The 14,295-nt window shown below is 40.2% G+C and overlaps 1 protein-coding gene across 3 annotated transcripts in view; it reads right to left on the bottom strand.

Annotated features, from left to right (window-relative positions):
- The window catches only part of CHD2 (chromodomain helicase DNA binding protein 2), a 123,161-nt gene that overhangs the window by 89,089 nt on the left and 19,777 nt on the right, over nucleotides 1-14,295 (bottom strand). For all 3 annotated transcript variants that reach the window (XM_039217677.1, XM_039217674.1, XM_039217675.1), the window contains exons 3-5: nucleotides 10,576-10,807; nucleotides 6,490-6,576; nucleotides 4,773-4,834 (exon numbers count right to left, since the gene is read on the bottom strand). In XM_039217677.1, the coding sequence (XP_039073608.1) occupies nucleotides 4,773-4,834; nucleotides 6,490-6,576; nucleotides 10,576-10,807 (381 nt within the window). The remainder of the gene's footprint in view (nucleotides 1-4,772; nucleotides 4,835-6,489; nucleotides 6,577-10,575; nucleotides 10,808-14,295) is intronic.

Genomic DNA, 14,295 nt, shown 5'->3' with positions numbered 1-14,295 from the left:
CGGTCTATTGACTAATATCCTTGCAGGTCTCTTTTTAAGCAAAAATGTCCTTATATCTAACTATACTCTAGGCATATTAGCCCCCTTCCCTAGAACCTAGCACAACAAACATTTGTTAAGGAACCAAGGGGATGGCCAGGAAGGAAGAAAGGAAGGTGTCTCCGGGCACTGGAAGACTGGCACATGAGACTGCAGTCTTCTTTGGGAGGAGAACAGTTTGGCCCTCAGAAGAGGCATACTTCGTCAAACTGGAGAGAAGTGGTTTCACAGTTAACAAGCTTGAAAGAACATGAACAATTAAGATGAGAGAGAGAGATCAGATGAGAGAGACGCACAGTCATATATTAATTGTAATTTACAGAACTCCACAGGAATTAAGAATCTAAATCAGGGCAGTTAATAAGGTCTACTTCTAAGACTTTATGAGACTAAGATGGCAGTAAACTGACAGAATCAGTGTTGAAGCTAGAGTCCTCCAGTTAAATTGGAGGTTTATAGACTTACAGACAACCAGGAAGACTCAGAAACCTCCAGTATGAGAATGCATAAAAACTGAGCAAATCACCTGGCCCCAAGTCCTCCTCCTAGAGAAGGAAACTAAAGCCCAGTGAGAACAAGGTGTTTGGCATTACATGTCAAACCTGCAGCCCTCCTCCTCTCAATGATAACCCACTGAAGATCACAAAATCAGGAAAGGCCAGTCTTATACATTCTGGGAGGATCTGAACAAGAGAAGGCTTAAAAGACCTAAGTGAGTTAGTATGTATGTGTATTTGGAACCGGCTGGATTATTTTAAATTTTGTTTTAACTTTCAAGAACAGAGGAAAAAGTTAGATTAGCAATACTAAGTCACTTTGTATAAAAGGGAGGTGAGGAGACTGATCATTATAAAAAGATTACTTCCCAACTTTGCAGATGTAGAGGGCTCTCCTAGATCACTGGCTTCTTATACATAATGCAAACTTTATGAGCACAACTCCCTAAGCCATACGTCTAAGTCAGGCTAAGTCACTTTGTATAAAAGGGAGGTGAGGAGACTGATCATTATAAAAAGATTACTTCCCAACTTTGCAGATGTAGAGGGCTCTCCTAGATCACTGGCTTCTTATACATAATGCAAACTTTATGAGCACAACTCCCTAAGCCATACGTCTATGTCAGGCTACAATGCATTGTCTAAAATGTAAGGTTGTGATTAAAAACTTTTTCATATGTTAAAGGAGACTTGAAAAGGCAGATCCAGCTCTAAGAGGGTGCTAGCAGGATTCTTAAGAGAGAACTGGGGATAAAAATACCAAGATCTGGGGGCGCCTGGGTGGCTCAGTCGGTTAAGCGTCCGACTTCGGCTCAGGTCATGATCTCGCTCAGGTCATGATCTCACGGTTCGTGGGTTCGAGCCCTGCGTCAGGCTCTGTGCTGACAGCTCAGAGCCTGGAGCCTGTCTTTGGATTGTGTCTCCCTCTCTCTCTGACCCTCCCCTGCTCATGCTGTCTCTCTCTCAGAAATAAATAAAACATTTAAAAAACTAATAAAACAACAACAACAAAAAAGATCTGGCCACTGAAGCCCCATAGCAATGTAAACAGACATAAAAAAGTCATATTTAAATTTAAACAACTGTAAAGAAGGGAACGAACAAAATTCCTCTGTAAATAAAATGGGCCTAAATTCTGGCCAAGAGTCACTGAGCTTCCTACTATCTCTACAAGCCCAGAAGGGGATTCCTTTCTCCTCCACTTTTGAAGGCAGATTAGGAAAAGAAGGAAAGAACTGCTTACACTTCACTGATTTTCAATATATTTTCCCAGAGAAAAATGCCTTTCAGAAACAAGTTTCAATGAAAAAGAAAAATCTGGGGCAAACGGATTCTCCTCCACTGTGTCACAAGTTTGTGACAGAGTTCCAATTCAAAGAACTGGAAAGAAAAAAATAACTATGGCCCCAGAAGAAAAGCTTCAAGTAATTTATGGCTAACACATTTCTTGTTTTTCTAAATTCCAGTTTGGAGAAAATGTTCTGGAACCGTTCCAGAGTGGCTTGAAACATTGATGGGACTGTAATGGGTCAGCGTAAGTCCTATACATTTCACAAATTTGGACAACATTAAGAAGTACTGCATGAAAGAGGGTTCAATAACCAAAACAGCATGAGTGGGTCAAATAAAATTTAAAAAATTGCTGGGTAGCATGACTAGGTCAGGGGTTACAATCCCCAGTACCCACTAGGGCCAGGTAAGGACTGTAAATGAAGTCAAACAGAGAACTCCTAGTCCATCTCAAGGTTACAAAGACCACTGTTACAGGGACCAGCACTGACAGATTTTCTCAAAAACAAAACACAAAACCCTAGAAATCTGAATTCTTAAGCATCATCTCTCAAATTTTCAACATTGCGAACTTGATAAATGTTCTCAGTATCGTGCAGAAAAATTATGCTGTATAACTGCTAAATTTTTAAAATGCTAACTCACATTATGACTCTGGGGAGTTATTTCCTTGTAAGATTGTATTCTTCTAAGATGCCAAGGTCATAAAAGCACAGAAAGGCTGTGAAAGACCACTAACACAGTACCTAACCCAGTATGAGACCCTTCAGCGGAGGTTGGAAATGTTATAAAAGACACTAATGGGTCAATTAACAAAATGGGAATATGGATTAGACAAAAGAATTTTAGCAATGTTAGATCTACTTATATTAAAACTATTCTGTGCTTAAGAAAGAAGAGTATCCTTATTCTTAGGAAATCCACACTTCAGTATTTAGGGGTAAAAGGCCATGATGTGTGTCAATCTTAGTCTTAAGTGGTTCAGAAAAAATATTATGCGTGTGCATGCATAAATACTTACAAAGAAAGCACTCACAACGATAAAGTAAGTGAGGCAAAAGTGGTAACCAATGGTAAAATCTAGGTAAAATACACAGGCAGTCTTTATACTACTACTTTTTATTCTTAGAATGTTTTTAAAGTTTGAATTAAAAAAAGTTTTAAAAAATAGCTTTTCAAAAACTTTAAAATCTGTGGTACAGTGTGCAGTGTTTCAGAAAAACATTTCCTTGTGCTACAATCTCTTGTTCCCTTTGAGTGAGTCTCTCAACTCTGAAATCCACATGCCCGCACACTAGGTCTTGTTAGGCTTACTCAGATCACACAGGCCCCCTTTAGTGCTGAGCCTTGTAACAGGAGTGTCAGCAGCTACTGCACCCCCAAATAGTACTATTATGATTACACAGCCTTGGGAAAAGAGTTCGTCATAAGCCCCAGTACTCACCTGCAGCCCAGAGGAGGGCAGGAAGCGAGGCCAGCCCAGGGACAAAACAAGCATGAGGGGAACTCCTGTAGCTCTGGCTAAGTTCCTAGGGAAGAGGCCGGGGGAGGGAAGTGGCCTTACAGAAGATACAATCCCCTACAAGGAACTCAGGGATAGAAGGCCTCTGAGAACTGTCAACTTTAGAGAATTCTAGGATCCTAGGATCGACAGAAGGAAAGGAAGTATAGGGACTGGTGGGGTTCTGCACACCCAGACACCACTGAAGTAGGACTTGGAAGTTTTCAAGCACAGCACCATTTAGATTCCAGTCAAGAGACCAGCAGAACATAGCCAGATGGTAGAGGAAAGAGCACATGTACAGACTTCCTCAAGGATCCCAAGACCACCAGATCAGAGTAGTCTCCCACACAGGCCGGGGACTGGAGAACAGAGCCTTCTAAGATCCCAAGAAGCGCAGGCCTGCCTACAGTTTTTCCTCCAACTCTAACAAATATTTCAAATACAAATGAAAGTGTGTGTGCTCTAGAGAGGACAATACTAAATACTCGACTTTTTCTAGCACAGTTCCCAGTAACCCTGTTAGGTTGGCTGAATGAGTATTACTCTATTTTGAAGATGAGAGAATGGGTTTAAAAAACTCAAACTCCTCTGCCTTAGACCAAATACTTATAAAGGATTACTAATATTTTCAAACAGAGAATATATGTATATCTGGGGCTCTATTTTACTAGGTACCACGGACAAGTGTTTACCATGAGAAACCCCTGAATTTGTCTGCCAAGTTTTTAACAGCTACATTTTCAAATGAAGCTCCTTAAGAGGCAGGCTGTAGAATTCAGACTGTCAAAGAGATCCAGACACCCTCCAAAAATGATTTTCATTCTCAAAAAAAAAACAAAAATCAAAAATTTTTCACCTTAAGTCGAATTTGTGAATTTTTTAAATAATGAATACATAATCTAATGAATACATAATCTATGTCCTAAAGGAATGTCATGTTAAGAATTAAAATTTTCTGGCTTGTAAACTGCAGTATTAAAATTATACGGTAACAACAATTTGAAATTTCATACAAAATTGGATGTCCAGTCCAACAAATCCAGTTTTGCCATATCCACACAAAGAACAAACGAAAAGGAAAAAGAGAACATCTAAATTTGTTCCGGTAAAGGAAAAAGAGAACATCTAAATTTGTTCCTTCCTCAACCGGAATAGAACTGGTGCACATTTTTAAGGAAAACACAACTGGGCTAACCAGGCTAACCAAATGAACAAGCTGGGTGGGGTGTGCCCCAAGAAGCAGCCCAAGCACGTGGGAACACACGCCACCCCGAGCTTGGAGGGCTGCTGCTGCAGTGGGTCGTGACAGACTGAAACCGAAGACAGCAAGAGAAGCTGCAGACTCCAGGACCCGGGCCGACGGCCGCACAGAGAAGGCAGCCCCGGAGAGGCTGACGCATTCGAAACCCTGGGGGAAGTTAACTGCCCCATGGAAGACTTACTGTTTCTTCAGCTGCCTTTGGCCTCTTCTTTTTGGGCTCCCACTCTCAGACCCGCTACTTGCCTTCAGTGTGTGAGGGGGGAAAAATGATTACAGACTTTAATTCACAGTTCGTAGGGACAACACGACCCCCATAACATTACTCACTATGAGCTTTCGGACAACAGAACCCTGTGTTTGGTGGTACTCACTCTTCTTTTCCTTTGAAACTTAATTTGTTATGGCAGGGTTACCTCTTACACTGGGAAACCCTTCTCCCACCCTTCTCTCAGCTTGACTTCTACAAGAGCGCAGCCCAATAAAATTCTCTGTATCTGCAGGCTCCAAACTAGTGGCCAGCAGCCACACGTGACCGCTGAGCCCCTGAAACGTGGCTAGTGCCGCTAAGGAACAGAATCTTTCATGTTAGTTTATTTTACCTTAAAACTTTAAAAGCCACATGTTAGTGGCAACCATACTCAATACTATAGATCCAGAATATCATGTGAAACGCCATAACATTTGGTATGTCATTCAAGGCGGTGACTGCTGATCTGTTCCATTTTAGACTCATTACAGAGCATGTTCAACCATGAGCCAACAGCGCCCTGCTGACAGCACCAGGCCACGTAAGGTTTATAGGCAGAAACATTGAAACAGCTCTTTTCCCCCAAAATTAGGCAAACTGGCAAACTATTCCTATTGCGGTCTTGTGCCCTACAGATAATGTGTTAATGGATCTATAAATGAGGAAATGACTGATACAACTATGTGACTGGTTGTAACAAATATGGCTCAGGAACCTTGTCCTAGACACTGTGGAAAAAGAAAGCTCAGGCAAACCAGCTCAGAGGTCACTCAAAATAAAATACCATAAAGGCAAAGAGGATGTTACAGTCAATTAGATTTTTAAAATATGTTTACCATACCCCACCCCCATCTCACTAGCCCCCGGATATTAACTTTCATCAGAAGAATGTTACATACTTAAGAATAGCAAAGTCCTCCTAAGAATACAGAAAAGAGGACAACTCACTGAAGCACAAAAGAGCATGTCTTCAGAATTTGGTCTATACACCTATTACAGAGGTAAGAATTGACAAAAATACCACACAAACTGAGAAAGGTGAGAAAAATCTATTCTGTAGAAACAACAGAACCCAGTACATTATTACCAATTTTAAAAAACCAAGAAACTACTCAATCTCTCACAGTAAGATCAGACTAAATGTGTGTGAAGTATTTTATACTGCACACTAAAAATAGAAAGCAAATTTGAAGAATCAGTTAAAATGCATTAAGTTAAGCAAACTCTCCTTCCTTTCTCGGAAATAAATCTGAAACAACTTCCACTATGACATTTGTTTACCAAGCAATGACTTATTTATCAAAATGTAGGAGATTTAGAAATTAGATATTTTAAAAGGTAAACTGTTTGCAATAATAATCAATTTCACTTGAAACTCAGAAACCTTAAAAAAAAGTGAGACCAAGTTCTGTACAATACTCTAGCACTCTACTAAGACATTCATTATGACACAATCTTCCTGTAACTTTCTTCCTTTAAAAGCTATCTATGGTTTTCCTTGTCGTACTAGATTGAGAAAGCTCACACTAGAGTCACTTAACTCTAAGGCATAAAATTCAGTCATGTCAGTGGTAGCATGTACCAGAGCTGAAAAGGATGAGGTAAGATAAGAAGTCTAAATGTATCCCCTTAAAACACGTCTTTTCCTTACCTCCTCCTTAATATTAAATCGTGATGGTTCTTGTCTGCTTCGGTTTGACCGCCTAACCCCATAAACATCAGGATATTCTTCCCACATCTGTAAAATTAATAGACCATGAGTGAATCCTTTTTTGATTTACTATTTTCATTACTGGAACATGTCTTTTAAGAAAATTCACGTAACTACATGTCAGAAGGGTGTTTTTGTCAGTTTTGTTTATGAGACAATAAAGTACCATCTTTATTATCCTGGAACACACTGAAGTTTAACAGTGCCTCTTCTTTACCGAATGGCTCTTAAACTACATGGCACACTGTTTGCTCGTCATTAAAATATAAACTTACAGTTGAATAATATGGCAAGGCTTCTACTAAAGACAAAGTCTTTACTGATAAATTTTAAGTCCCTAATGCTTTCTAGTAGCAGCTATGACTGCACACTGACCCATCTGGGAAATCAAAAATCAAGCAGGGCTCCAACACATCTTATGAAGTAAGAATCAGCACATTTGTCTATTTCCTTAAATTCCTTGGGACGTGTAACATGCCAGATGCACACAAATTAGGCATTTCTGACACTCAGATAGAAGTTCTCAGATGAGCACCACTGCTACCCTGTCTCTGTACACTTCACTGTATTCTCCAGCAGTAATTAACCCTAGTCTTTAGGACTTGATGTTCAGGAACAATCCTCACTAGTGACAGAAATATATAAATGAAGGTGAAAGGAGAGATTAGTTGAAATCTTTTTTCTCAATACACCGTCATCTTATTTAAAAGGCACAAATAAATAAATCTATAGAAAAAAATGTAAAAGACCGTTCCAACCTCTAACAATGAGAGTCTAAACCCCCTACCCCCAATCTCACTCTCCTTTCCAGAGAGAACTCCTGCCAAGTATATCCTGTGTTTTTCTCATGAAATCAGTCACACAGAGGCAAAAGGAATTTGGATGGATTGTGAATAATGAAGATGTTTAACAAAAGTTACACATGTAGGAGATGCCTGACAGCCAAGATTAGAAATGTGGGTTTGTTGTCAAAACACAGGTGATGGCGAATGTCATGACAATATTTAGAAAGTGAGGCCACAGGAGAAACCACTGGCTGAGACTCATAAAGCGTGTAGCAAGTGGACCCCAAAAAAGACAAAATTGATGAAAGACAACCCAGAAAAACAGAATGTCACTAAGGCAAGGGAGGATATTATCAACAGCATCTTTAAAAAAAAAAAAAGAAAAAAGAAAAAGAAAAAAAAGTGCCAAGCAAGCTGAATAAAACCAAAGCCTCCAAAGAAAATAAGCAAGATGTTCCAGGAAAAGGCACTTTAGAACAAGAATCCAATGTAGTCATGTAATCTAGTGTTCCTAGTTTATAAAGGTGACAAATCCATAATGGCCTTACAATAATCTCAGAGTCAGGAAGACAAAGGGTCCAACCAGAAGGAATTAAGAATAACCAAGTGACAGGAAAATTGGGTGACAGAGGCAGCAGGATTCTCAACAAATCTGGCAGAGAAAGGAAGGGGACAAAAAAGTTTACTCTGACCCTGCCAACCCCAACCCCAACCCCAACCCAACCCTTACCCCTTTCTGGACTTCTGCTAAAGGTACAAAATTACTCAACACAGGTATTTAAGGAGCTTTTATCAACTGGGGTAGCTAAATCATTTAAATGTCACTGCACCAATTAGTTTCATCATTTTAAAATATTAGGCATTCAAGCTCAACTGCTGAGATTGTATTACAGGATATACTGTAATGCATGCACACTAAAATCATCTTGAGGGGCGCCTGGGTGGCTCAGTCGGTTAAGCGTCCGACTTTGGCTCAGGTCATGATCTCGCGGTTCGTGGGTTCGGGCCCCGCGTCAGGCTCTGTGCTGACTGCCAGCTCAGAGCCTGGAGCCTGTTTCAGATTCTTTGTCTCCCTCTCTCTCTGACCCTCCCCTGCTCACGCTGTCTCTGTCTCTCTCTCAGAAATAAATAAAATGTTAAAAAAATTTTTAATAAATAAATAAATAAATAAATAAAATCCTCTTGAGTTCATCTTTGTCCTTCTGAGGGCTACAATATTCAATTCAACTCTTCAATAAAAAAGCTACTGTGTATACAGAAAACAAAGAACCTTCCTCAGAAGTTCTCATTTTAGAATACTAACATTTAAGTCACAATCTGATCTGGGCACCTGGGTGGCTCAGTCAGCTAAGCTCCAACTCTTGATTTCTGCACAGGTCATGATCCCATGGTTTGGGAGTTTGTGTCCTGCATCAGGAGAGTGCAGAGCCTGCTTGGGATTCTCTCTCTCCCTCTCCTGCTTGCTTGCTCTCTCTCTCTCTCTCTCTCTCTCTCTCTCAAAAATAAATAAATAAAGTTGGGGGGAAAAGTCACAATCCAATCATTCTAACTAGTTAGTACATCCACCCACCTGTTAACCTTATTAACTTTTTGGAATTTACTGCCTTAACTTTGAAAGTGTATTTTAGGGGCACCTGGGGGACTCAGTCAAAGTGTCCGACTCTTAATTTTGGCTCAGCTCATGATCTCAAGGTCCTGAAATGTAACCCAGTGTCAGGCTCTGTGCTGAGCACAGAACCTGTTGCTCAAGACTCTCCTCCCTCTGCCCACTACCCAACTTGCTCGCATGCGCACACATGCTCTCCAAGTTTTAAATTAAAATGTATTTTAATACTTCATTCTGAAGCTTTACTTATATCTTAGTAATAATTTCTTCTAATTCCCTTTTATCTTACTTACATAAGGTTAAATTATGTATATATATATATATATATATGGTCTTATAGTTAACAGCTGTAAATCCTGATCAACTAGATTTCAGTGAAGTTTTAAAACACTAAGTCACAGTTTCTGTGGCTTCCTTTAATCTCTTCAAGTAAAGAATTCTCCACTGCACAGAAGAAGAAAGTTGTATCCAGACATTTTCTATCCATTATACTTCCTTCAAAAGTATGTTGTGGTGTTCTAAAAAGAATACCTGGTCTAGATGTAGAGGAAACCAGGCTCAGACATTATACTCTGAAGATTGCCAAGCAAAGCCTTCTGCTACAAGCCTGGGGAGTAAGCCTCTGAGTTCAGGGATCCTCAGAGCAAAATCTCTCAGTGGTGCTCTATATGCAGGGCCTTTCTGCACTCCTCTTGTGAAAGGTCCACCAGCACACCGAGCAGGTGACAAGGTAAAACACTTGAGTGTCTAAAAGTCACTGGTGATGACTGAATTAGCAGGGACAGCTTTCATTCTTTTATCCTTAATGGCACATCCATTGAAGCATCTATCAAAGCTATTCTGTGGAACCTGCAGGTAAATTAAAATTATTTGTACTACTACAAAACTCTGAGTGCTCAGATGAAGATTTCTGTCTTAGAAGAATAAAAACTAATTTGGCATAAAGCTTTCATTAGGAAATCTTCCAAATTTCTAAAAGAATATTCTTTTCTATTTTCAGTGATTCACACCGAATTGTCTCAAAATGGAATTTTAAAAGATCAGCTGCGCTCTTGTGAGTAATTAGGCCAAGTCATTAATTTTTCCCCCAAAGGAATGCATTCCAAAGTTTATGCATCAGTGAGAAGACACTATGCACTTCAATTTTTGCCTTTTTGCATTCTTTGCTACAAGACTCTTCTTTGTTAAGCAAACAACACCTACACTGCCTAGATGTAGATAACTTCCGAGAAGTATTTTCCTTCCATCCTTCAGAGAAGAAAAACTGCCTTTATTCTTGAACTTTTATTATCCATAACTAAGCTTCACAACTACATTCCAGAATCATCTGTCAGTAATTCTTTCTGTATTGTTTGGTACCATTACCTTTCTTAAATGTTAAAAACCAAAACTATAAAAATTTGTCTTTTTGCCCTGTAATTCGATGGTTCATTCTAATTATTTCCCTTATGGCCCTGTGTCTGCTATATCAAATAGAACAGAAAACAATCTTCACATCTACAGACAGTATATTATTACAAAAGGTGGTGGTAGTTTTCATTATTCAGATATACTAATGAGTTTTCCACACAAAATAAAGTTCTGCTTGCTGGTCCTAGCCAGCAGCACATTTCCACTGTATAGCAAAGTAGATACCTTCTTCACATCAGCTATCCGTTCCTTCTTAGAGGCTGGCTTCTCTTTGGCTTCTGGAAGAACTGGCTGGGATTTGGAACCCGCCGACTCACTTTCAGATTCCGACTGGCTCTCTGAAGATTCAGAACTGCTATTTGACTCACTGCCATGTCCACTTCCTGGATCGCTGCCCTGCTCACTCTCCGACTGGCTGCCTGAGTCTGAACCCGAAGCCTCTTCAGATGCTGAGTGACTTAATAAAAAAATAAATAAATAAATAAATTTTTACAAGTTTTAAGAACTGCCACATAAATCTGTTTTTTAAAAAATTCCACAGAAATCTTTTTTAAAAGTGGTAAAATGACAGCAGAGAATAATCCTGATAATACAAAATCACAACCTTCGAATTCACTTTTACATTCTTATATTGCCAATAATGTCATTATCACTCCCAACATCCCTAGCAGCTACCATTTCCTGAGTGCTTAGATGATGCCATATAACAATTTATATAGATTAGCTCTTTTACTAAACTCAAAAAGGGGATATTATTTTCTCCTTCACTCAGATGAGGAAAAAACTGAAAACAAAACCCTAAAGACAGATATGGAAAAACTAAAGCTCAGAAATAATTAAGCAAGTCTACCAAGGTGACACAGGTCAATCTGTCTGATCCACTAAGTCTTATTTGTTCAATATCAGTCACTCTCTCAAGACAAATATTCCCCACAAAGAAAAAAATCCACACACAACAAAACAAAACCAAGGAGAAGTTCCCCAAAGAGTAAGAATGCAATCTGGTTGCAATTATCTAGTCACTGGTTATCAACAACAGGTACAAATCTGGGGAGCAGTACTGAAAACACACAAACCCCCAAACCAGAGGTCCTCCTTTGGAATCTTCAGCAGTGAGTTCTGGGCCTGCTAGACTTAGTGGGAAAAAAATAATCAAAAGGAGCATTCTGAGTCTGATGTGAATGCCTAAACCAATAAAGACCGCTATGGGCTACCATATATGCCACCCCTTCCTCATTCTAAATACCCCTCAGGAGAGAGCAACCTAAGTAGGCAGATGACAGCAGAAGCTATAAAACAAAAACACCAGAAGCTATGGGAAGACTGAGTGTCAAAGTATCAACTCTGGGAGCCGAGTAGGCTACTCACCCTGCCCGCTCTCCAACAGTAAAAAAGCACTTCAGGAAAATACTGGTAGCAGCAAAGCTGCTTTAAAAGAAAGACGTACAATGAGAAAGAATGAAATCATGCCAAGTACAGCAACGTGGATGGAACTGGAGGGTATTATGCTGAGTGAAGTAAGTCAGTCAGAGAAAGATGTCAGATGTTTTCATTAATATGTAGAATTTGAGAAACTTAACAGAAGACCAAGGGGGAAGGGAAAGGGAAAAAATAGTTACAAACAGAGAGGGAGGGAGGCAAACCATAAGAGACTGTTTAATACAGAGAACAGAGGGTTGAGGGAGGGGGTGGGGGAGAGGGGAAAATGGGTGATGGGCTCTTGTTGGGATGAGCACAGGGTGTTATATGTAAGTGATGAACCATGGGAAACAATCCCCAAAACTAAGAGCACACTGTACACACTGCGTGTTAGCCAATTTAACAATAAATATTTAGAAAATAAATATTTAAAAAAGCCCTAAACTGGATGGACTCCAGAAAAAGATGGGCAATTCATTCAAATCTTCTGCTTACAGCTAAAGCACAAGAGGGGAGGCTGGTAGCAACTACAACCTAGAGTAACTGTAACTTAAACAAAAAGGCCTTGAGTTTAGCAACCCAGAGATAAAGGGCACATGGTATGAAGCCCAAAAGGTTAAAGGAGGCTTCATATTTACCACCAAGGTATCTCCCCAACTAGAAATTAGGGCCTATCAGTTGACAAACGTGTCCACATGATGAATAGGGCAATACACTGGGAATTGGGATTGCCCTTCCAAAATCCCATGTGATCCACAGTAAGCACATAACAGCAAAGGCACCTTTCAGTTAAGATGAGGCTGCAATCAATGAGAGTGGTTGGGGGGGGGGGGGTTCTAGCCTGGAGACGGGAAAAGAAGGTTAAAACCATTTATTAATTACCTAATCATCTAATAGGTACCTGGCATTACTCTAAGTACTTTATTATGTATTATTTTCCTTATTTCCCAGAACACCTTATTGGGAATTTTTATCCCCAAGTGAAGGATGAGAAAACAGAGAGATGGGCAAGGATCCCAACCCCTAAGACTGGCTCTAATGCCCATATTCTTTCTGTCACCACAAGGGTACAAAACCTTAAGGGACTCAAAAAAAATAAATAAATAAATAAACCTTTTCCATGTTATACAATGTTCAAAACCAGTTAGACATCCCTGTTAACAGGTGACTCACTTCCAAGGCCTCATTATAGTTACTGACTCCTTGGCCCTTTGAACAGTAAAAGCAGACTAATCCGGCTGACTAATTCAGCTGACTAAGGCATCTTCAGTCACTTACTCTCCACCTGTGACCAAGCATAAGGCGGCCAGTCCACCAGTCAAAGAGAAATAGGAAGGCTGGACAGTAGAGTTAAAAAGTGCAGGCTCCAGCATCCATGGCCCAGCTCTCAGTCTTCAAGCCTATCTCAGGGTTATGCCACTTTTTAACCTGTGCCATCCTCTGTAGTGTCATGAGATCACCAAATGGCAGCTATAACGGCAGTACTCTATAAATGTCAGTGCCTTATCCAAACATTAGACTTTTCAGAATTTCACAATTTCAGATTCCCCTTCTAACACAAAGTTCTTCCCAGCTAGTGCTATTAGTGATCAGTATCATACAATCCATGGCAATAGTTGGAAATGTAGTACTTCTACCTACACCATTTGCTCACAGTTTTAAAGGTACAGAGGCAGTTTCAGGATTTCCTTACAAGAAAGGAGTTTATAAAGAAACTGCTTTTCACTTGGAAGGGGAATGAGGAGCGTACCTGGAGGTTGCACTTACACAGCCAAAGTGCCTGAGTGCTTAGAGAGGCCTGGGGAATTGGGAACCAGCTGGCCACCTCCTCTCACCCACCCTGGGCCTGATGGCTGTTGTTATCCTGTCTCCTCCTGCCCTATGAAACCTGGCTTCCTTTCCCAAGACTCTGCTTAACCATTCTTCCCCCAGCCTTACTGAACCACTTAGCACAGAATAAGCCATAGGATCGCTCACCCTCAATCTCTGCTTGTGACAAATACCTCTCCAATTCTTAAAGCCTCAGGTATTACCTTCTCTAGGAAAACATCCTGTGTGCCCTTTCCAATCCTAATCTCAGCGTCTTTTAAGTCTTCCATAATACCTTGCCACAGCAGTTATTCTTACGGGGAACTCATAGGCAGCCTCATTTCAGTCTGAGCTTCAGCCACCATGCTAAAAGTGAGTAGACTCAGTGGAGCAATGACACATATCCCAGCCCAGAGGACAAGACTCCAAAGCCCCAGCTGTGAATATCCATGCCCCTTTGGCTCTCCATTTGTTTCATCCTATACGAGTAATTTGGTCACTTGCCGACCTCTCTAACAGACTTGACAGATAACTGTCTTCTCCGATGGTCAGTGTGCCTAGGGACTTACTGACTTTGCTAAAATATGAAACCTTTTAGAAACCCTTTTGAAATTAATGTTTCTTTAATTACTGTAATGAGTATTATCTCCAGACAAGGGATTAAGGCTGGAATCTCATTTTGGCAGTCACCACCAACTAAAATTGTCACAAGCCCTT

Source organism: Hyaena hyaena, unplaced genomic scaffold (assembly GCF_003009895.1).
Source record: "Hyaena hyaena isolate Hyena2069 unplaced genomic scaffold, ASM300989v1 scaffold_702, whole genome shotgun sequence".
In the NCBI taxonomy this organism is placed as follows: Eukaryota; Metazoa; Chordata; class Mammalia; order Carnivora; family Hyaenidae; genus Hyaena; species Hyaena hyaena.
The sequence above is the reverse complement of the archived record's forward strand: the minus strand, read 5'-3'. Positions and strand labels throughout refer to the sequence as shown.